Genomic DNA, 24,000 nt, shown 5'->3' with positions numbered 1-24,000 from the left:
TCCTCAGGAATTGCTGGAAATTTCATATTATTTGCAACGCAGCAAGCTGGGATTTTACCTTGTTGAATGGCCAGTAAGCATGTTTTACAAATCCACTCATTATCGTTTACACTCTTAATATTTGAAAAACAAACACTTGTCATATGCTGATGTTTAAATCTGACTAAGGGGGTCATGCATACGGAGTGGCGAAAAAATGTTTGAGTGCAAGAAGTACAAACATACATTGGACCATTTGCAATTTTTGATTGAAATGTGTCATAAATCTTGTCAGTATCATGTAAAGATTCTGTTGTATTTGTTGCCTGGTGATATTCATTTTGAAAAACTGATTCTTGAAAATTTTCATTCGACTCTAAGTCCAATGATACAGAAGATGGAATATGTTCCCTCTCACTACACATATGTAAATGTGAAAAACCACTGTCTGTGATAAAAGGAGCAGAAGATGGAATATTTTCACTTTCACTATATGTATGTGAATTTGATGCACCTGTGTCTGTGCTAGTATTTTCATTTCCAGCAAATGGCTGAAATGAGCTTTCTGATGTCAATTTAATATGACCAGGGGTTTCTGAGAGGACTGCCAATCTAGGATGTTTCCCTTTGAGTATGCGTTGGTGTTTAGTATCAGATGTCTTTCTTTTTTTATTTTCCATGACCTTTACTGCATCTACACATTTCATCAAATAAGGAATTGACATAATATTCGTTGCACTATGGGTTTTGCAGTAGACTCTTTTTGGTTTCTTCAAGACAATATGGTGTAAATCATACTGAATTTCTTGAGGTGACAATGATGTCAAGGAAGTTGCAAATGTACATAGGTAAACACAAACCTCCGTTAAATTATCAAAGACACTAAGAACACATTTTCCAGACTCTGAGGGCAAACCATTATGATCTCGAGCATGAGGATCAAAGAAATAATACTTTGAATCATGGAATACAATTCCAACTGCTGTACCAACACAAATAAATATCATCAGCCTAAAGGCATCTTCATTGCAGAGAGTTGCAAATGCAATCTCTAAGGACAACAGTGGCCAATTGCCTGAAAAATCTGAAGAAATGGATCCACTTAATGTTGATTTCAATTGAAAATGGACAAAAACATTATCAAATTTCATGTGACAAGGAATAGATTGGGGGTGCAAAAAATCATATCTGACTGACACATTCTCCCTTATTTTCCTGTATAAATAATCCCCTACATGTAAAATTTTGTGTAGAGTGTCTTTACACCATCTATGAAAATAGAAAGTTTCTTCAAATGCAGTCAGAAGAAATACAAAACAGTTAGCAACACACTGTCTACCCCTAGATATGTCACTAAATACAAATGCATCCCCTTGATGATAGTCAGCACTGCATAAAACTTTATAACCCATTTTCTGTCTAAAACATTATATCTGAATTCTTGAAATGTCTATATTATTATTTATATATACATGATAAATTATCTGTGTAAATTTATACAAACATCAGAAAATAAAACAGGAAACTGTCCATGAAACACACTTACTCTTTCTTTCCAAGGAACACATGTCTCAAAGTGTACTGAATTATCAGCAGTGTTTGTACATTTCATTTAGTGTACTGAATTATCAGCAGTGTTTGTACATTTCATTTAGTATTTATTAAGTGTACTGAATTATCAGCAGTGTTTGTACATTTCATTTAGTATTTATTAAGTGTACTGAATTATCAGCAGTGTTTGCACATTTCATTTAGTATTTATTCCTTCTCCAAGTGTCTCTGTTCATCACCATGTATACAAGTACAAATCATTTCATTTTCTCTCAAAATATTTCATTCTCCAAGAACATAAAAGAATCAAGCATTTCATTCTCCAAGATTATCAAAAAATTATGAGTGTTCAAAATTTCCCTTTTTTAACAAAAATCCCAATTTTCAAACTATACACAAAGATTGTCATGCGTACATTTCCGAGAAATCGCTCTCCGTTAGTCCGTGCAAACAGACCAACTGTTTACATGACTAAAAGATGAAGTTGTTATTAAAAATAATTTTTTCAAAGTCTCTTGCAAAAAAACGAACACCGTTGAAGGCGAGTAATTTCTGAGTCTGAATTATAAACTTGTATTGGATCGAATTATGAAACTTCCATAAACATTATCACGTTATCGTGAATATATTCTACATTCTAACATTTGATCGATAGGCTTCAATATACATGTAGAAAAAAAAAAGAAACGCCCATATTTAAATTGTTACGTTGTTGTGATAGAAATACATAAATCTTTGAAAGTTACGTGAAATTTGCCTGCAATGCCCGCATTCGAGGAACTATTTTTGTCCCTATCTGTTCTTGTTTATTGTTTCAATCTGAGTGTAATATACAAAAAAAGTCATATTACCATGTTAACTGCTCTTCTCCTTGTTCCTTTTCTTACGTTTACAGGTTTTCTTTCTTCAACAGTGGCCAATACATGCAATAAATGTAGCTAAACTTCTCAGGACTCAATTCGCTTTTCAACCCACGCTATCTTGTTTACGTTTTGATATTCATACACAGTAGTAAAAAATATTGTCATATAAATTAAACTTTGTTTAATTGATTTGTCTTCCACAAATAAATCGTTATCTTTAAATGATTTCTTGACGTTTTTAAAGCGTATCATCATTTTCTTAGGTGCATTTTGAATGTGTGTTGTTTAAACAGCGATTGGGAATTTATGCACTATATCCTAGAACGTAAATTTAATTTGGCGGCTGTGCGGTCAACATCCTGCTTGAACAGGCTGACTATAGCCGGCAATTGCTCTTTGAGCAATAAGCCCGGCTAAAAATGGCGGCCAAAAATCAAACCCGTCGGATTTCAACCAAATTCAGTTTTTAGGGTTTCTTGAGAATCCTGAATGCATATCTGGCATCAAAAACCATTTATGACATGGGGAGGTGTTCGGAGACATTTGTGTTGGCATCCCAACACAGTTATAGCTCGTTATTATTATTGTTCTTTTTCTTACCGATTTTGTGCACGCGATTTCTCAAAAACGGCTTGATAGATTTTCATGAAACTTTCAGGGAAAATGTAAAATAGGATTTTCTAGAACAGCTTTTTTTAGTTTTGCCAAAATCACTTCCGGTCGCAAGTTACGGCCAAATTTCCATTTTTCAAATGACATTTTGTCCGGGCGTTTTCTCATAAACGGTTAAAAATTGGGTCTTCAAACTTTCAGGGATGATCGATGGTGACTTGTAGATGTGCAATAGGGTATTATCATTGTCATCCGTCACTTCCGGCCGTCACCGGAAGTGAACAAAAGAAACGTCAAATTTCAAACTAATGCTTTTGAAACAAAACTTGCATAGATTAATTAGATATCTTTCGGCGTTTCAGAAAATGTTAGACTTACCGGAAGTTTAACCAACAACTTCCGGTTTTTAGAGAAAAACTTCGAAAAAATGGTCTTTCTTTGTCCTCGTATATCTCGTTTATTTATCAAACTTTTCATACGATATTTACAGATATTATTGACATTATCCATCTTAAGAGAACCCTGTAACACTATTTCAAAATTCACTTCCGGTCACAAGTTACGGCCGAATTTCTGTTTTTCAAATGATATTTTGTCCGGGCGTTTACTAATAAACGGTTAACGATTGAGTCTTCAACCTTTCAGGGATGATAGATTATGACTTGTAGCTGTGCAATAGGGTATTTTCATTGCCATCCGTCACTTCCGGCCGTCACCGGAAGTGAACAAAAGAAACGTCAAATTTCAAACTAATGCTTTTGAAACAAAACTTTCACAGATTAATTGGGTCTCTTTCGGCGTTTCAGAAAATGTTAGACTTTAAGGAAGTTTAATCAGCAACTTCCGGTATTAAGAGAAAAACTTTAAAAAATTGGTCTTTTTTTTTGTCCTCGTATATCTGCTTACTTATCAACATTTTAATACGATGTTTCAAGATATTATTGACATTATCCATCTCTGTAGAACTCTTTAATACTATTTCAAAATTCTCTTCCGGTCGCAAGTTACAGTCGAATTTTCGTTTTTCAAATAACATTTTGTTCGGGCGTTTTCTCCTAAACAATTAACGATTGAGTCTTTATACTTTCAGGAATGATAGATTGTGACCTGTAGCTCTGTAATAAAGGTTTATCATTGCTATCCGTCACTTCCGGCCGTCACCGGAAGTGAACAAAAGAAACGTCAAATTTCAGAGTTATGCTTTTGAAACAAAACTTGCATAGGTTCATTGGGTCTCTTTCGGAGTTTCAGAAAATGTTAGACTTACCGGAAGTTTAACCTACAACTTCCGGTTTTTAGAGGAACCCTTCGAAAAAATGGTCTTTCTTTGTTCTCATATATCTCGCTTATCTATCTACTTTTTAATACGATGTTTACAGATATTATTGACATTATCCATCTCTGGGATACCCTTTTAATACTATTTCAAAATTCACTTCCGGTCGCGAGTAAGGGACAAATTTCCGTTTTTCAAATAACATTTTGGTTGGCCGTTTTTTCATAAACGGTTAATAATAGAGTCTTTCAACTTTCAGGATATGATTGGTGGTGACTTGTAGCTTTCTAAAAAGATTTATAATTGTCATCCGTCACTTCCGGCCGCCACCGAAAGTGAACGAAAGAAACGTCAAATAAATTTACACTTTTCAAACAAAATGTGTGCTTGAAATAATGAAGTGTCTTTTGGAGTTTCAGAAAATGTTACAGTTACCGGAAGTTTAAACAACAACTTCCGGTTTTTAGAGAAAAACTTCGAAAAAGTGTTCTTTCTTTGCTATCATATCTCTCGCTTATAAATGAAGTGTTTGTTATGATTTTCACATATACAATTGACATTATCCATCTTCAGAGTTTAGTGAATTATTTGGTGGGTTTTTTTTTCCAAAAGTCACTTCCGTTCATTAATATCTACGATTTCCGTTGTTGTTTTTTTCTCCAGGCGTTTTCTAATGAATAATCAAAGATTGAGTCTTGAAACTTTTAGGAAAGTTAGATGGTGACATGTAGATGTGAAATATGTGTTTCAATTTTCCTGCCGTCACTTCCATCATCCACCGGAAGTACCTTAAAAATATGTAATTTTTCATTTTTTTTTAAAAATTCAAATGCTCATAACATTATTTAATAGAGTGTAATCTCATACCATTTCCACCGGAAGTTGGTTTTTCGAAACCGGAAGTTGTCCCAAAACTCTGCATTTTTCACCGAAATATTTATTGTGGGTTCCTACACGGTAAGTGTGGAATTTTCAATCGTTTTATGAACTCCCAAGATACTCGAAAATGAATAAAACAAAACCGAAATTGTTTGTAATTGATACATCACGTCTTACATGTATATGTTTATCACTGGTTTTTTAAAAAAAATAGGTGTTTATTCCATTCATGTATAGTCATTCTTCAATAATTGAATTCTCCCAGTCAAGATCCTATTTCGTCAGAAATTGGACGGAAGACCTATTCGTTGCTCGCAACGAGATCATTTCTAGTTATTATTATTATTCTTTTTCTCCGGTACTTTTTTGTCCGGTAGTGTTCTCAGAAACTACAAAAGGGATCGATATGAAACTTTCCAGGATGATAGTATAGCGTTTGTAGATATGCATGGTGATAGTCATTTTGTCTGCACATGCATGCACGCGCGCGCACGTGCACTGCAATTTTGGTACAAAAATTGCAAAATCAGAATATTAAGAGGATCGATATGAAACCTAAATAGGATGGTAGTATATCATTTGTAGATATGAAAAATGATAGTGATTTTGTCTGCACGCGCACGCATGCGCGTGCTCATGCATTACAAAATTTGTACACTAACTTTGGAATCACTGCAGTCCACCTTTTTTGTTGTTCATTGAAATGGCTTGATATTCATATCATAGGTAGATATTGAGACCCTTAACTGATTTGCATGGTCAAAATTACCAATTTGCACGCGCATGCACGTGCGCTTCATTTTGATTGGATAATACTAAAACGTTTGTAACTATCTTATTTATGAAGCGAATGAGATGATATTCACAGTATACGTAGACAATATGTGTATCTATATATTGGTGTAACAAAAAATGCCAACGCACACGCGCATGCGACGTTTTTCAAATGTTCGATTTTTAAAGGACGATAACGTTTTTGTTTTTCATCAAATTCTATTGATATTAGGGTTTTAGATGTGTCTTGGTACTCCTTACAAATTGCTGTGGTTAGAATTACTGCTCAGCACGTGCATGCACGTGTGCTGAATTCTGATTGGACGATTTTAAAATCGCTATAACTTCCTTATATTTGGTGGAAACGTTATGAAATTCATACTGTGGGTATATGATACAAATGCCTGTTGAACGACATCAACAAAAATTCGGAATCATACACGCGCACGCGTGTATGCACGTGCAACGCTTTCTTTCATTTCTTGGTACTGAAATGACCATATTAAACGTACTACATGTAATTAAAGGCTAAAATAAAATGATTTTTTGCTATAGATTCACAAAGACATCACATTTTATTTGGGGGAGGTTTGGGGAACATATGTAACGGTCCCCGTTACAATTAGAACTAGTTTTTATTGGGGTTATTTGTTTGTTGCAAATGATTAAAAAAAACATGGAATCTTCTAACTTTGAATCAAATTTAAGTAAAACTTTTCTCCTTATATAATAATTGACTTTTCTCTCTCTCTCTCTCTCTCTCTCTATATATATATATATATACATATATATATGTATGTAGTTTTCTTTTAAAATATATATACTGTGACTTTCTCCCCCTTTGTATATGTGACCCTTTTCTATCAAAATATATACTATGAATTTTCCCCTATACATATAATATAATATATATTGTGACTTTTTTTCATACGTCTATGTAATTTTTATACAAAATATATATTGTGACTTTTTTCCCTGTGACTTATTTTCCTGTGATTTTTCATCCGTGATTTTTTTTCCGTGACTTTTTTTCCTACATTCGTTTTATGGTAGGTTTCTTACATTATTTATATGTGACATACATTTTTATAGATAAGGGGTCCAGAATGCCATGATGTCAATTCATTAGACATATACGGAATTTTTGTTGATTTTTTTTCAATATATACATGATATACATACTGGTACATATTTATATATGTTTAGCAATTTAGAGCTTGGGGGGAAGGAGGATCAACAACCTAAATCTGCTGCAAATGTGAATATCAAAGTTTAAGTTTATTACATGATTTCCAATAATATTTTACTGCAATTGAATTTTGTTATTTCTTAAATAAATCAGAGTTCTGATAAGTCTTCAGTCATTGTATTGAATACGTTACAGTGAGAATTTGCAAGAAGTTCACCTCTGACGTATATAACACACACCTGACTCTTATCTCATTAACTGTCAGCACTGCTCCGAGAACTGCTTCCACTGGTGTTTACAGATTACTATTTCCAGCTGTGCCTTGTTATCAGATGCTTGTTTAACAGATTCAGTGTGAGAATCTGACTTAAGGATTATAAGGACAATGATTACAGACAAATAATTTTTTGTGTCATGTGTCCTTTAATATCTGAAATTCACTCCTCCCCCTACACACCTTGTGTACTGTTCATATTTGAACTTCACCCTTCTCCCTACACACCTTGTGTACTGTTAATATCTGAAATTCACTCCTCCCCCTACACACCTTGTGTACTGTTAATATCTGAACTTGACCCCTCTCCCTACACACCTTGTGTGCTGTTAATATCTGAACTTCATCCCTCTCCCTACACACCTTGTGTACTGTTCATATCTGAACTTCACTCCTCTCCCTACACACCTTGTGTACTGTTAATATCTGAACTTCACCCCTCTCCCTACACACCTTATGTACTGTTAATATCTGAATTTCACCCCTCCCCCCATACACCCTGTGTACTGTATCTGAACTTCACCCCTCTCCCTACACACCTTGTGTACTGTTAATATCTGAACTTCACCCCTCTCCCTACACACCTTGTGTACTGTATCTGAACTTCACCCCTCCCCATACACACCTTGTGTACTGTATCTGAACTTCACCCCTCCCCCTACACACCTTGTGTACTGTTAATATCTGAACTTCACTCCTCTCCCTACACACCTTGTGTATTGTTAATATCTGAATTTCACCCCTCCCCCCATACACCCTGTGTACTGTATCTGAACTTCACCCCTCTCCCTACACACCTTGTGTACTGTTAATATCTGAACTTCACCCCTGTCCCTACACACTTTGTGTACTGTTAATATCTGAAGTTCACCCCTCCCCCCATACACCCTGTGTACTGTATCTGAACTTCACCCCTCTCCCTACACACCTTGTGTACTGTTAATATCTTAACTTCACTCCTCTCCCTACACACCTTGTGTACTGTTAATATCTGAACTTCACCCCTCTCCCTACACATCTTGTGTACTCTATTTGAACTTCACCCCTCTCCCTACACACCTTGTGTACTGTATCTGAACTTCACCACCCCCCCCCCCCCCCCCTACATACCTTGGGTACTGCTAATGAGATCTGGGACATTGTCGCCATTACTTCCTATCACCTGGAAGTTGTCATCTTGAATGAGCTTTTTATTGATAGATGAATAGCCTTGGTCTCTGGAAGATGAAGACTCTGTAAAAAAAGGAAAAAACCATGTACAGACTGTGTTAAGGATGTATGCTACACCAGAGAAATTTGATATGGATGGTAAGTGGAGGATATGTACTACAATACAGTAATCCCCTGCTATATTGCCCCCCGTTATAATGCCACCTCCGCATATCGCCAAAAAAGTTCACTCAGTGAGCAGGCTTAACTAATTATCCACCGTTAGTCCTCCAGGTATCAAAGTTTGGAACAGATAATAAGTTACGTAAACGATAATCACCTGAGTTCAAATATGCAGTATTGTTTTTTAAATCTGAGTATTACGGACACACCAAAATCTAATAGCACATTGATGTAGTAGACAAAATTGGTTTGATTTCTTATGACAGCTGCACACCCCCTCCCCCGATATAATGCCACCCCCGTTATAATGCCAAAATTGCATAGGTACAAATGTTGGCGTAATAACGGGGGATCACTGTATTTTGAAATTGAGAACTTTCAAATTTACTTTATTTAGTCAAAAAATGCAGTTATAGTTGAAAACAATCTGAGAAAAATTTAAAACCCCTGCTGGACTCGAACACGTGATCTACAGTTCAGCAGTTGACGTGCTAACCTACTGAGCTACTCAGCTAGGTGAGAATTTTTTAAATGAATAGACAAATATTGCTGATATTTATATTTTCATCCATGTTTTAAAAGGAAGTCAGCCATTATAACGATGTAGAGTACCTCCTTAGATCTTCAGAAATTACAGGTATAATATACCTATCTCCTTATCACAATTACATAATACACTCCTGATCACATTTACATAATACACTCTTTATCACAATTACATAATACACTCTTTATCACAATTACATAATACACTCCTAATCACATTTACATAATACACTCTTTATCACAATTACATAATACACTCCTGATCACATTTACATAAAACACTCCTTATCACATTTACATAATAACACTCCTTATCACAATTAGATAATAACACTCCTGATCACATTTACATAATACACTCTTTATCACATTTACATAATACACTCCTTATCACAATTAGATAATAACACTCCTAATCACATTTACATAATACACTCTTTATCACATTTACATAATACACTCCTTATCACAATTACATAATACACTCTTTATCACAATTACATAATACACTCCTTGTCACATTTACATAATACACTCCTTATCACATTTATATAATACACTCTTTATCACAATTACATAATACACTCCTTATCACATTTACATAACACACTCCTAATCACAATTACATAATGCACTTCTTATCACAATTATATAATAGCACTCCTTATCACAATTACATAATACACTCCTTATCACATTTATATACAGTACACGACACGAGTTTTATACACCCCACCGTGGAAAGACCACGGAGGAAAATCCACGGAGATACCCCGTGTCCTCCGTGTTCCACGGTGTGTGTTATTTGCGAATACACACAGCTGCTAAGAGCTTTGTTCTGGCCACGGGCGCCTTGCGGGAGATGTGAAAATGTGCCGCAGGCCAAATAATCAAGATAAGGGTGGAATTTTAAGAAAAGAAAAAATTTCAATATTTTCCCCCCTGATACTTATATTGTTTTTCAGCATATTGAGCCGATTCCAACGATACCAAACACTATATATTATGTTTTTAAGAAAACCTGGTTTTGACTTTTTTTCTTTTAGTCTTCTTTCTTCATTAAAATATTCTTAAATTCTATGTTTAAATAATGCGTACTTGCAGGCAATTCCTGTTTTGAATGCGAATTAGTATATTCAGTAAATGAAAAACATACATGTACAACATGTGATAGGGATATCTAATAATTACCGATGTGCTCTCTCTCTCTCTCTCTCTCTCTCTCTGTGACAAATGCGCTGTTTAACATAATTACCTCCATCATATTGTGTTGATATGCATCTTGACAAATATAACTTTATCCAATATAGAAATTAGAGCATTGTCGATGATTAACAAATTGGAATTAATTTATTACGTAATTAATAGAAGCAAAAATACAAACCATCGAATGATTTATTTTTAAAATCCCGAGTTAATTACATTTGACCGAGACTTATGTTCGATGCACTTTGATAGAGGTTTCATTAAAAAAAAAAGAAGTTCATCGGGAGTGTCTGGATAATGCAATGATTTTTGTATATTAAGTATATACCATGCAAATTCCTAGGGTCTTTCTCACAGTATAACTAAATTAAGGTTAGCTAGTTTGGGTTTTGACTTCTCATGAAAAGTGTGAAATATATTGGGTCGGCGCGATATCAGATCTAGTCTAAGATCACGGGTATCTTACGCCGACCCAATATATTTCACACTTTCCGCAAGAAGCTAAGCACTTCTGTTGATTTCAAATACACGGATTAGCTGACTCCCATTGTTCTACTGAGGCGAAAACCCCTTCGAATTTGCATGGAATGTACAAGTTATACACAGGTCATTGTTATAATCATACATCATAGTACCGCTAACCCGACAAACATTTTTTTTATTTTGAATAAGTTATTGAATGACGAAGTATGACCAAACTGCAGATTGAACTTTATAGAGCCCCGTGCTAACATTACTTATATTTTTCAATGTATCAGAAGGGGTATGTTGCCGGTTAAGTTGTGTAAATTTCTTGACAAGCAATAAAATAACAACAAAAATGGTGCTTAAATTCTCCGATTACGAAAACCTTTCAAGTTTTCAAAGTACACCCTCTCCGATTCTACGTGCTTGTAATCAATATTTAAGGATGTAAATCCTCGGTGTCAAATGCAACTAGTTCATGAAAAAAAAAAACTAATATAATGACTTAACGATTATTTGCTTTTATTCATATACGCTATCGATTATCAAAATCTTTAATTTAATCTTTAGATGCATTAGATAATGAAAGCAAGAGAGAGAGAGAGAGAGAGAGAGAGAGCATTGGTAATCATAAAAAATTGTTGTTTTTTTCATCTTCGTTAGCCGAGATTATTCGTGTACGAAGGCACACTTGACTCAAAACCCATTGCTAGCGGAGATTAGATGAATTTTACCCCCGTATTATGTTATAACTGACCAAAACCTAGTACGTTTGGTTTACAACTTTCATTCAGAAGACGCGCAAGTTATTGAGTTACTGAATAAACGAGAAAACGTCTGCAGTTTTATTTCAATCGTTGTCAACTCTTTACTTTGTGATATTTCAAGACTACATGTACTCAATTCAATTTATTGGATCTCATCACCATTATGCAATGGTATATAAAAATATAAAGACAAAAAGCTGTTATATATACATTTAGTAAATAATACATGCGTGTAATAAAGTATTTATCAAGTTAGAAAAAAAAAACTAAAAAAAACGTGTTATTATTAATGTGAAGTATGGGCATTCTAATGAAATTTTCCTAATGAAAGTACGAAGTTTTCTAAAGGTTTGTTTAAAAGTAAAGATAGTTTTAATATTTATTTGTTTAAGTGATAAAAATTTGATTCTTTGCTCACATTGCTTCACAGTTGAGTACATAATGAAATTCATATCCAATGTAAACATGTACATGTATATAGCTGACCTTAATCACATATTCCTAATTACAATGAAAACCTTACGTAAAAATAAACTATTGCTTATGGTACACATTTCTTTGAACTGCTGTTTATCAAATTGAAATTACTGGCATGTGATTGTCGTTGTTCATGACCCTTCTTTTATTTGGTGAAATTGTGCTGCACGTGCCGTGAAACAATGTACCGTACCGACGAGTGGTAGGAATAACACAGGTGTTTATATACAGGATGTCGAGAATTTGGGCGTTTCATAAAAAGGTGTGAACGTCTGCAGGGAAGTCTACATACGGATATGAACCGAAAACACCAACGTATCATTAAACAACAATTACAAGAATTGAATGATTTATAGCTAATTTCTAAATAAGTAATGGGGTGAGGGCATGCATGCTGGCCAAGCGAAAAGGTTTTTTGGGTGAATCATTTCGGAAATTATTTCTTTGTTTTATCACACGGAGGTACACGGTGGCATCGACGGAGGTACAGGTGACATCCACGGAGATCCTCCGTGGACTTCAATGTCTAGCTCGCGCGGAAAAATAGGACTTCAAAGGTGCCGACAATTTTAAAGGTCCACCGTGTTTGGGGCAAATTTGTTCCACCGCGTTGCGTGGAACACGCACAAAACTCGTGTCGTGTACTGTAATACACTCCTTATCACATTTACATAATACACTCCTTATCACAATTACATAATACACTCCTTATCACAATTACATAATAACACTCCTTATCACATTTATATAATACACCCCTAATCACAATTACATAATACACTCCTTATCACAATTACATAATACACTCTTTATCACAATTACATAATACACTCCTGATCACATTTACATAAAACACTCCTTATCACATTTACATAATACACTCCTTATCACAATTAGATAATAACACTCCTTATCACATTTACATAATACACTCCTTATCACAATTAGATAATAACACTCCTTATCACATTTACATAATACACTCCTTATCACAATTAGATAATAACACTCCTTATCACATTTACATAATACACTCTTTATCACAATTACATAATACACTCCTTATCACATTTACATAATAACACTCCTTATCACATTTATATAATACACTCCTAATCACAATTAAATAATACACTCCTAATCACATTTACATAATACACTCCTTATCACAATTACATAATACACTCCTTATCACATTTACATAATAACACTCCTTATCACATTTATATAATACACTCCTAATCACAATTAAATAATACACTCCTAATCACATTTACATAATACACTCCTTATCACAATTACATAATACACTCCTTATCACATTTACATAATACACTCTTTATCACAATTACATAATACACTCCTTATCACATTTACATAATACACTCCTAATCACAATTACATAATACACTTCTTATCACAATTATATAATATCACTCCTTATCACAATTACATAATACACTCCTTATCACAATTACATAATACACTTCTTATCACAATTATATAATACACTTCTTATCACATTTACATAATACACTCTTTATCACATTTACATAATAACACTCCTTATCACATTTACATAATACACTCCTTATCACAATTACATAATACACTCCTTATCACATTTATATAATATACTCCTAATCACATTTACATAATACACTCTTTATCACAATTACATAATACATTCCTTATCACATTTATATAATACACTCCTAATCACATTTACATAATACACTCCTTATCACAATTACATAATACACTCCTTATCACAATTACATAATACACTCCTAATCACAATTAAATAATACACTCCTAATCACATTTACATAATACACTCCTTATCACAATTACATAATACACTCCTTATCACATTTACATAATACACTCTTTATCACAATTACATAATACACTCCTTATCACATTTACATAACACACTCCTAATCACAATTACATAATGCACTTCTTATCACAATTATATAATAGCACTCCTTATCACAATTACATAATACACTCCTTATCACATTTATATAATACACTCCTAATCACATTTACATAATACACTCTTTATCACAATTACATAATACACTCCTTATCACATTTATATAATACACTCCTAATCACATTTACATAATACACTCCTTATCACAATTACATAATACACTCCTAATCACAATTAAATAATACACTCCTAATCACATTTACATAATACACTCCTTATCACAATTACATAATACACTCCTTATCACATTTACATAATACACTCTTTATCACAATTACATAATACACTCCTTATCACATTTACATAACACACTCCTAATCACAATTACATAATGCACTTCTTATCACAATTATATAATAGCACTCCTTATCACAATTACATAATACACTCCTAATCACATTTACATAATACACTCCTTATCACAATTACATAATACACTCCTTATCACAATTAGATAATAACACTCCTTATCACATTTACATAATACACTCCTTATCACATTTACATAATAACACTCCTTATCACATTTACATAATAACACTCCTTATCACAATTAGATAATAACACTCCTTATCACATTTACATAATAACACTCCTTATCAAATTTACATAATAACACTCCTTATCACAATTACATAATACACTCTTTATCACATTTACATAATACACTCTTTACCACAATTACATAATACACTCTTTATCACAATTACATAATACACTCCTTATCACATTTATATAATACACTCCTAATCACATTTACATAATACACTCCTTATCACAATTAGATAATAACACTCCTTATCACATTTATATAATACACTCCTAATCACAATTACATAATACATTCCTAATCACAATTACATAATACACTTCTTATCACAATTATATAATAGCACTCCTTATCACAATTACATAATACACTCCTAATCACATTTACATAATACACTCCTTATCACATTTACATAATACACTCCTTATCACAATTACATAATACACTCCTTATCACATTTATATAATACATTCCTAATCACATTTACATAATACACTCCTTATCACATTTACATAATACACTCCTTATCACAATTAGATAATAACACTCCTTATCACATTTATATAATACACTCCTAATCACAATTACATAATACATTCCTAATCACAATTACATAATACACTCCTTATCACATTTACATAATAACACTCCTTATCACAATTACATAATACACTCCTTATCACAATTAGATAATAACACTCCTTATCACATTTACATAATACACTCCTTATCACAATTACATAATACACTCCTTATCACATTTATATAATACATTCCTAATCACATTTACATAATACACTCCTTATCACATTTACATAATACACTCCTTATCACAATTAGATAATAACACTCCTTATCACATTTATATAATACACTCCTAATCACAATTACATAATACATTCCTAATCACAATTACATAATACACTCCTTATCACATTTACATAATAACACTCCTTATCACAATTACATAATACACTCCTTATCACAATTAGATAATAACACTCCTTATCACATTTACCCTACACTTGGATATTTAAGATCAAAGCCTAAGCAATAATCAAGATATGGGAATTTACTGAATCTGTTTAGTAGTGGTGTTCAAATCATCGATTATAGGCCCTAATCGAAAATCAGTCATTGTTGGCAAATTCTAAGCACTCGATTATGAAACTTTTATTCTAATTAATAAGATTTTAGATTTTGTTTTCTCAACGACAGTAGTTTTTGAAGAATATTCCTGCCGTGACCTGTCTATTTACCTAAAACTTTTGTTTATTGTAATGGCGGTACACATGACAGCGAAAGTATCCATACCCGGGGAATAAAGCATGTTCGCATGGTCAGATAGACATACTTTGATTCAGACATATTTATATAAACGAAGGATCATCCATCAAAGAGAATCTTGATACGACCAAAGCCATGTGTGAATTACGTAGATAAAACCGCTTTCAAAGGCCACTGTTATTCTGCACGTGCGTATCGTGTTTTCAGTTGGTGACAATAAATCTGATTTGTTTTTGTTATTTTCAATACAGTATTCTTCTTTCCTTATTTTTCTTTGCTGAATTTTAATTATGCTGGATTACTGTAAGTTAATGACATGTAATTTTGATATACAGGGTTATAACTGAAGCTAATAATATCCGTTTTTGGCACGTAAACCCTTCTAAAAATCGTATTGACTTTTATAGATGTATAATTAAAGAATATTAAGATAGTAAAAGAATAACAAATACACACAGAAAATATTGATTTACACTCTCTCAGCAATAGAAACAGCAAATATAAACGTAGAAAATATTTATTTACACTTTTTCAGTAGTTAAATGACTATAATATAGAATTTCTAGATGTTCGATTTTAATCGAAAATTAGTTATTTACAGTAAACCAATAATTGATTAAGAAATTCTCACCAATTATCATCACTACTGGTTTAGATATTTTAATTTTAAAGTTGTATGGGCATTTAGCTCAGCATTTGCATAAATATAAAACACTGGGTTAATGCGGTTATTAACGTCCACCATTGTAAAAATAAAATATATTTACAGATTGTTATCGGACGCGAAGAATTAAAACAAATTATCTTAAAATATTATCATTAAATGAATAATTATGAAATAAGCACACACACATATATATAGTCGTTATATTATCTACTATCGATTGAAACACCTTTTACTTAGAAGATTTCAATAATTACAGACACAAATATCGCTCAATACGGATTGTTGGTTTTTTTAAATAAAGAACATTAGGCTCAATATTTGCATAATTATAAATCACGCTAAATGTAATTTGTAATGTCCACCATCGTAAAAATAAAATAAATTTTCCGATTGTTATCAGATATTTTATCGGACACGAATAATGCATGAATACAAAGTTTTGAATTCATCGTGCGGAATTTGACTTTAATTTTAGAAATTTGCACACTCATACTATCATTTTTTTTTAATGCACACAATACATAGGACTAAGGTTTTTTCAGACATTTTTTTTTTCAAAGTGGGGGGTGCGCATTATACAGAAGTGCACACAATACACAATATTTTACGGTAACCCTTTTTCCTGGGGTCATGATTTGAACAAACTTCAATCTACACTACCTGATGATGCTTGCATGCATATGAATATGATAATCAGGCCCTGCAAGTCTTGAGAAGATTTCTAAAGATATTTGCTATATATCCTAAAGTCAAACTTTTTATCTACTATTGTTGGCCCTACCACAGGCAATTATATCGGGATCAAATTTACTATTAAAGAGTACACAGGCAATTATATCATTTATGTTCGAATTTACTATTAAATAATACTCTTTACTAGTAAATTTGAAGCCAAGCGATATAATAATGCCTGTGGGCCCAGCCTACCAAACCCCTTGAGCCTATGATTTGAACAATTTTGAATCCCCCACTTAGTAAGAAAATTTTTATGTAAGTTTTGTCTTTTCTGGTCCAGCTGTTCTTGAGACAAATATTTTTGAAACAAGAGGCCCATGGGCCTAGAATTGCTCTTCTGATACATTGTAGAACAGGCAAAAATTCTCACTAACCAAGATTCATCAATTAACAAAGTTTTAAAGATTTATCAACACTCCAAGGACTCAAGATGCATCAACTGACAAAGTTTGGTAATTGAAGTCAAATAGTATCTGAAATATTCAGCTATAAACATCAAATTTCAAAAGTAGGTCACAGTGACCTACTTTTTGGTCGACACACTCTGAAGACTCAAGACCCATCAACTGACAAAGTTTGATGATTGTAAGTCAAATAGTATCTGAAATATTAAAATATAGCCGTCAAATTCCAAAAGTAGGTCACGGTGACCTACTTTTTGACCAACAAACTATGAAGACTCAAGATGCATCAACTGACAATTTTGGATGATCCTGGCTTTCATAGTGTCCAAAATATGCATCTAAAATTGAAAATGTGAAATTTGAATGTCTGCAAAATTCAAAAAGTAGGTCACTGTGACCTACTTTTTTGATAAATATGTTTCAAGGCCTCTAGATTTACAAGATTTGATGATTCTAAACCTCTTGTTATCTGAAATAACAACCTAAAATGTATTCAAAAATGATTAGCCATAAAATTCATAAAGTAGGTCATGGTGACATACTTTTCACATGACACACTTCAAGGTCCCATGATCCATCAACTGACAACTTTTGATGATCATTGGCTCAAAAGTGTCCAAGATATGCATCAAAATCCATTTAATAATAATTACCTGCGAAATTCAAAAAGTAGGTCACCATGACCTACTTTCGAGACAACATGATATTAGGTCCTAAGATGCATCAACTGACAAAATTTGATGATCCTAGTCCTTATACTAAGCAAAATATCAAAGTTTTAACAAAACAAAATTTAAGGTCAACTTTGAAGTGACCTTGAGACCACACCCTTTGCCCAAGGATGATGCCTTGAATATTTTTTTTATCTACAACCTATCCTCATCCTTATGCATAAGTTTGGTGATAATTTGCCTAGTGGTTCTTGAGAAAAATATTCTTTGGCAACCACAACTTTTGTTTGCATTTTCCTAATTATCTCCCCTTGTTAAAGGGTCACAACCCTAGTTTTAGTATGAATAAAAGCCCTTGGGCCAAGGATACCCTGTGACAAATTTGACAAAAATTGGCCAAGGGTTCTTGAGATATAGCCCTTTTTCCAAAAAGTTGACGCACACCGCTCGCCACACATATGGCCATATGATTAGCTCTTTGAGCCTTCAGCTCAGAAGAGCTAAAAATGCCACATTTTCACTATTTCTTAATAATCTCCCATTTGAAAGGAGAGTGACCCTTCGTTTGAAGAATTCTAAATTCCCTTTACATAAAGGATATAAGCCAAAAAATGTCCATTCTGTGAGAGAAAGAACTGATCAAGGCCCATAGGGCCAAGATCAGTTCTTTCTCTCACAGAATGGACAGTTTGAGGCTTATATCCTACTTAAAACATTACATTTTTTGTTCTAAGAATGGACAGACTCAGGTAAACCCATTGACAATGATGATTATGAATAAAGCTATTTTGAATAGTCTGACAATATTACCAGTCTTGCATAGAATTCTGTTTCTTTTGTTCACTTATTGGACAGTGTCAGGTGAGTAGTCTTCTACTGCAGGTTTTATATTCACTCTTTCTATAGTACTGAGCCATATCAACATGTCTTTCTCTGATGGGGAGAGCATTTTCATTGCACAATCAAAATTCAAGGATTTTAGTGAAAGTACTGCAAATATGTGTTATATTCTGGATATGGAGGGTGAGAGAGTTATGGAGCCAAATTTTGATCTGAAAAGCATTGTGTTTTCAAATACTTGGATGAGGAAATAATTAACGCCAGCCAAAAGAACCCAATACGCCTATCTCGTGAAATAAAATTATTCATGAACGCGAAAATAATAATTCAGAATTAGGATATGTTAATAAAGAAAACATAAAAAAGCGTTGTGAAGAATTTCAGAATGTGCCTCTGAATCCAGCGAAATTCAAATACAGTATGGAAATATGTCTTTCAAATTTAAGTTTTGATGCAATATAGTAATGGCCAATGGAATTAAAAAATTGTGAATCTTATGAGTTGAAGCAGAGAATTCTACTAAAGGGAAATATCCTTTTTAAGTGTTTCAGTGATTTTTCCGATTATATGTTTTGATTTTTACTTGTAGGGAATTTAAAATTAAATTTGTATCTCTTTGACAAATGTATTGTCTTTCTCTTATTTTCAGCCTACCTGTAGACGTCTAATAAGTTATTGGGTTTACCTGGCTCTGTCCAATAAGTTGACAATTATTGTCCATTATTTTTAAAAACGGACAGTATCTGTCCATTCTTAAAAATAATGGACAGTAATTGTCAACTTATTGGACACCTACAGGTAACCTTTTCACTACAAGTGGACTTTCTTTAATATAAAAGCCTAAAAAGACAAAGGATTGCGTAACAGAAATGTTTTAAAGTGTTTGAGGGTTGCTATAAAATTAGACAGACTTGCAGGGCTGACTGCTTGTAAAAATTGTCAGCCTTAGACTTAGATACTGCCATTTAAAAAAAAAATTATTATCAATAACCATCTTCTAATTAGAGTGAATATGTCACTATGGGACTCAATTCTCATAACTTAATCCTGATCATATATTTATAATTCTACACTATCAGACTCAATTCTCATAACTTAATCCTGATCATATATTTATAATTCTACACTATCAGACTCAATTCTCATAACTTAATCCTGATCATATAATTATAATTTTATAAAGCCCTTGGCTTGGTACAACTTAGTTACTGACACAATTATAAAAGTAGATTTGATACGTCTAAATGTTGTTTAGTGAAAATTTTAACACATTTGGTCGGGCGTCTCTACAAAGAAATTAGTTTGCCTGTGGCAAAATTTATACATCTTGGGAGGTCAGATGCACAGTTATTTCAAACACTGCCCTTTATCAAAGGATGCTTTATGGCAATTTGGATGAAATTGGTCCTATGGTTCTGGAGAAGAGTAACTGTTGAAAATGTTTAACATTAATGGATGGATACTGGACAAAATGTGATAGAAATGCTCATGTGAGCTAAAAACTTACCTAAATCTGCCACTTGAGCTCGGAGGTCTCTCAGAAGAAGTTTAGGATCTGGGCGGTCATCTACAGGTTTCCAGCAAGAGGACATCAAATTCCTCAATTTTTGCTTCCATTCTATGTTTTCATTCAAACTAGGGGGAGGATCAAGCTTTTTGTTGAAAATTGCTTGTAAAACCTAAAATTCAATTTATTCAAAATTCTAACATATATACCATGATATTGTTACACTGTTACTGAGAGAACACCTGATATACAATTATATTTCTGGAGGCTATGATGTATGATAGTAAATATTTCAATTTGCAAATGCTTTCCATTACTGTAAACCAACTTTTGTTTGCAACAACTTTATTTCATGATTGAACTGATGTACAGCAACTAATTTTTTGCGACCAAGATAATTCTAAACAAATATAGTCTTTTGCCCAGTTCCGGATCATTGCCAGTTCCGAATCACTTTGTAATTATCATTTTAAAATACTTATTTAAAGAAATAATTTTTTACCTAGGAAGGTAAATCACATTGAAAATGATTACTGAGGGATATGAAACTGTTGTAATTTTTATTCAACCCAGGTTTATTACTTGTCACATTTCTTTTAATACATAAGGACTTCGACATCTTTGTCACTTACACACTTGAGGAAAAATCGTGCTGGAGGGAAAGTTGTCTGTAGCTAAAGAATAACCAAGTTTTTTGCACAAAAAATAAATGCATTTAATTGATGTATCTTTCAGTAAAAGTATCAAAAAATATTTCTTCAGTGAGTGTATCATTGTAGTTGAGATGCCTTACCAAAGAGACACCATCTGCTTATGGATCAGTCATGTCAACTACTGTCATACACGTCTGTTGAACTTTGCTGTAAACTTTGAGCAATACAGTCTACTCCGGATATAATGAAATCCAGGGGATCGACCTGAATTGTTCATTATATCCAAAGTTCAATATAACCCATGCTGAACTACACAAATATTGCTACTGGGGATTTATTTTAACTTCAATATAACAGATATTTCAATATAACTGACTTCAATATAAGTGGAGTGGACTGTATTTCAGTTCATATTAAAGGCACTCTTGGATTTATAAATGTAGTGTCAGATATAATAAGCACACAAATTTTTTTATAAACACAAGAAACCATTTTTTTCTGATTACCAAAATGGATAAATTAAATGCTGCCCCCCTCTGTAAATACATTTTAAAATTGTAAAATTGGGACAGTAATTACACTATGTATTGCATCTAAATTTACTTAATTCTTGAAATTAATATTTAAAAAGTATACGGTAGTTTATTCATTTCTAGCATAAAATCTTTTTTATGTATTCCTTATTTTTTCTTCCCACTCTAGACAACTCCACAAGAAAATGGCGAAGGATTGTTATTCCGGATAGATATAACATTATATCATAAACAGACTCAAAGAGAGATAGTTATTTAATGTTAATTAAGAAAATTTGGAATGCCGCAATTTTGGCTATGCCTAAATGTGAAGCTTTGAATATCGTTCAATATAACATCAAAACTATAAAGATGTATTTAAACTAGTGTCTCATTTGATTTTATTTCTACAAAAACTAGGTACATCTTAAGCGAAAAAAAACCATACACACGTATTGATTTAAAGTTTCGGACCAATTGAATGTCCCATTGTCTCAGTCAACATTTGAATCAGCCTGCAGTCATTTCAAACATCTCCGTAATTCGAAACTGGCAGTGTGATTTGGAACTGAGCTATGAGCACGGTTATGGAAAATGCAAAGACCGGTGATATTTACAACGATTTTCAAATAATTTTATTTATTTTTCATTTGAGTTAACTTCTGATCTTCTCACAAGACCATCGAAACCTACATTATCTTGAAGTTCATGGATTATACCGCTAGCAATCATTAATGAAAATATGATCCGGAACTAGGCAAACGACTGTACAAGAAACATTGAAAGACTGGTTCATGTTGAGATATATTCGCGATGATGAGATTCTCAAGAAAATTTCTTGCACACTAATAAAAGTTTGTTCACAGTATCTACCACTAGTCAGCTCCATATCATATTGATACAGTTAAAATGTTACAGCTACAAAATTCAAATGCAACATCATAAATAAGCAGCTACTGATTATGGTTTTCAACTGTGATGTGATAATTGATCATTTACTGTTGACATTCTTGAATAAATGTTTATAATGAACACAATGTAATAAAGTTACTCTTATTGCAAAGTGATATTTATTCCCCAATTCGATGAAAAAAAATGAAAATTCTATTGGCTATAATGAAGTTTGGTTATAATGAACAGTTTTTTTTTGCATGCTGGCCCTGCAGGTTCACGATAACCATGTTTAACTGTATATTGAATACCTAAGTCTATGTCATGTATTCTGCAGACAGGATTTCTAAATCTCTATATTATCTGGTAGAAAACGACCAACAACTCACCTTTTCACTGCTTAAGTTGGAAAATCTTGGTGTTTCCACTGGATTGTGTCCATCAGCAAACATCTCCCAAAGGGTTGTCCCAAATGCAAACACATCTGACTGAGTTGTCATTTTTGAAACATTTGGATTCAGCACCCATTTCTGATAGTCTGTATACAATTCAGGTGCCAAATATAGCAATCTGAAACAAGGAACAGACAACATTACATAGAGATCAAAAACAACATCACACAGAGATAAAAAAAAAACAACAGAAAACATCACACAGAGATCAAAGACAACATCACACGGATATCAAAGACAACATCACTCAAAGATCAAAGACAACAGACAACATCACACAGAAATCAAAGACAACATCACATGGATATCAAAGACAACATACAACATCAAACAGAAATCAAAGAAAACATCACACAGAGATCAAAGACAACATCACATGGATATCAAAGACAACATCACACAGAGATTAAATACAACAGACAACATCAAACAGAAATTAAAGAAAAAATCACACAGAGATCAAAGAATGGACAACATCACACAGAGATCAAAGACAACATCACACAGAAATCAAAGACAACATCACACAGAGATCAAAGACAATGCATTACATGGATATCAAAGACAACATCACACAGAAATCAAAGACAACAGACAACATCACACAGAAATCAAAGACAACATCACACAGAGATCAAA

The 24,000-nt window shown here is 33.0% G+C and overlaps 1 protein-coding gene across 2 annotated transcripts in view; it reads right to left on the bottom strand.

The window, feature by feature from the left end:
• Window positions 1-24,000, bottom strand: part of LOC125647819 (tyrosine-protein kinase JAK2-like) — a 155,013-nt gene that overhangs the window by 85,600 nt on the left and 45,413 nt on the right. For both annotated transcript variants that reach the window (XM_056139556.1, XM_056139555.1), the window contains 3 exons: window positions 23,299-23,479; window positions 20,854-21,025; window positions 8,508-8,630 (listed from right to left, as the gene is read on the bottom strand). In XM_056139556.1, coding sequence (XP_055995531.1) covers window positions 8,508-8,630; window positions 20,854-21,025; window positions 23,299-23,479 — 476 coding nt within the window. The remainder of the gene's footprint in view (window positions 1-8,507; window positions 8,631-20,853; window positions 21,026-23,298; window positions 23,480-24,000) is intronic.

Source organism: Ostrea edulis, chromosome 6 (assembly GCF_947568905.1).
Source record: "Ostrea edulis chromosome 6, xbOstEdul1.1, whole genome shotgun sequence".
NCBI classification, from domain to species: Eukaryota; Metazoa; Mollusca; class Bivalvia; order Ostreida; family Ostreidae; genus Ostrea; species Ostrea edulis.
The sequence above is the reverse complement of the archived record's forward strand: the minus strand, read 5'-3'. Positions and strand labels throughout refer to the sequence as shown.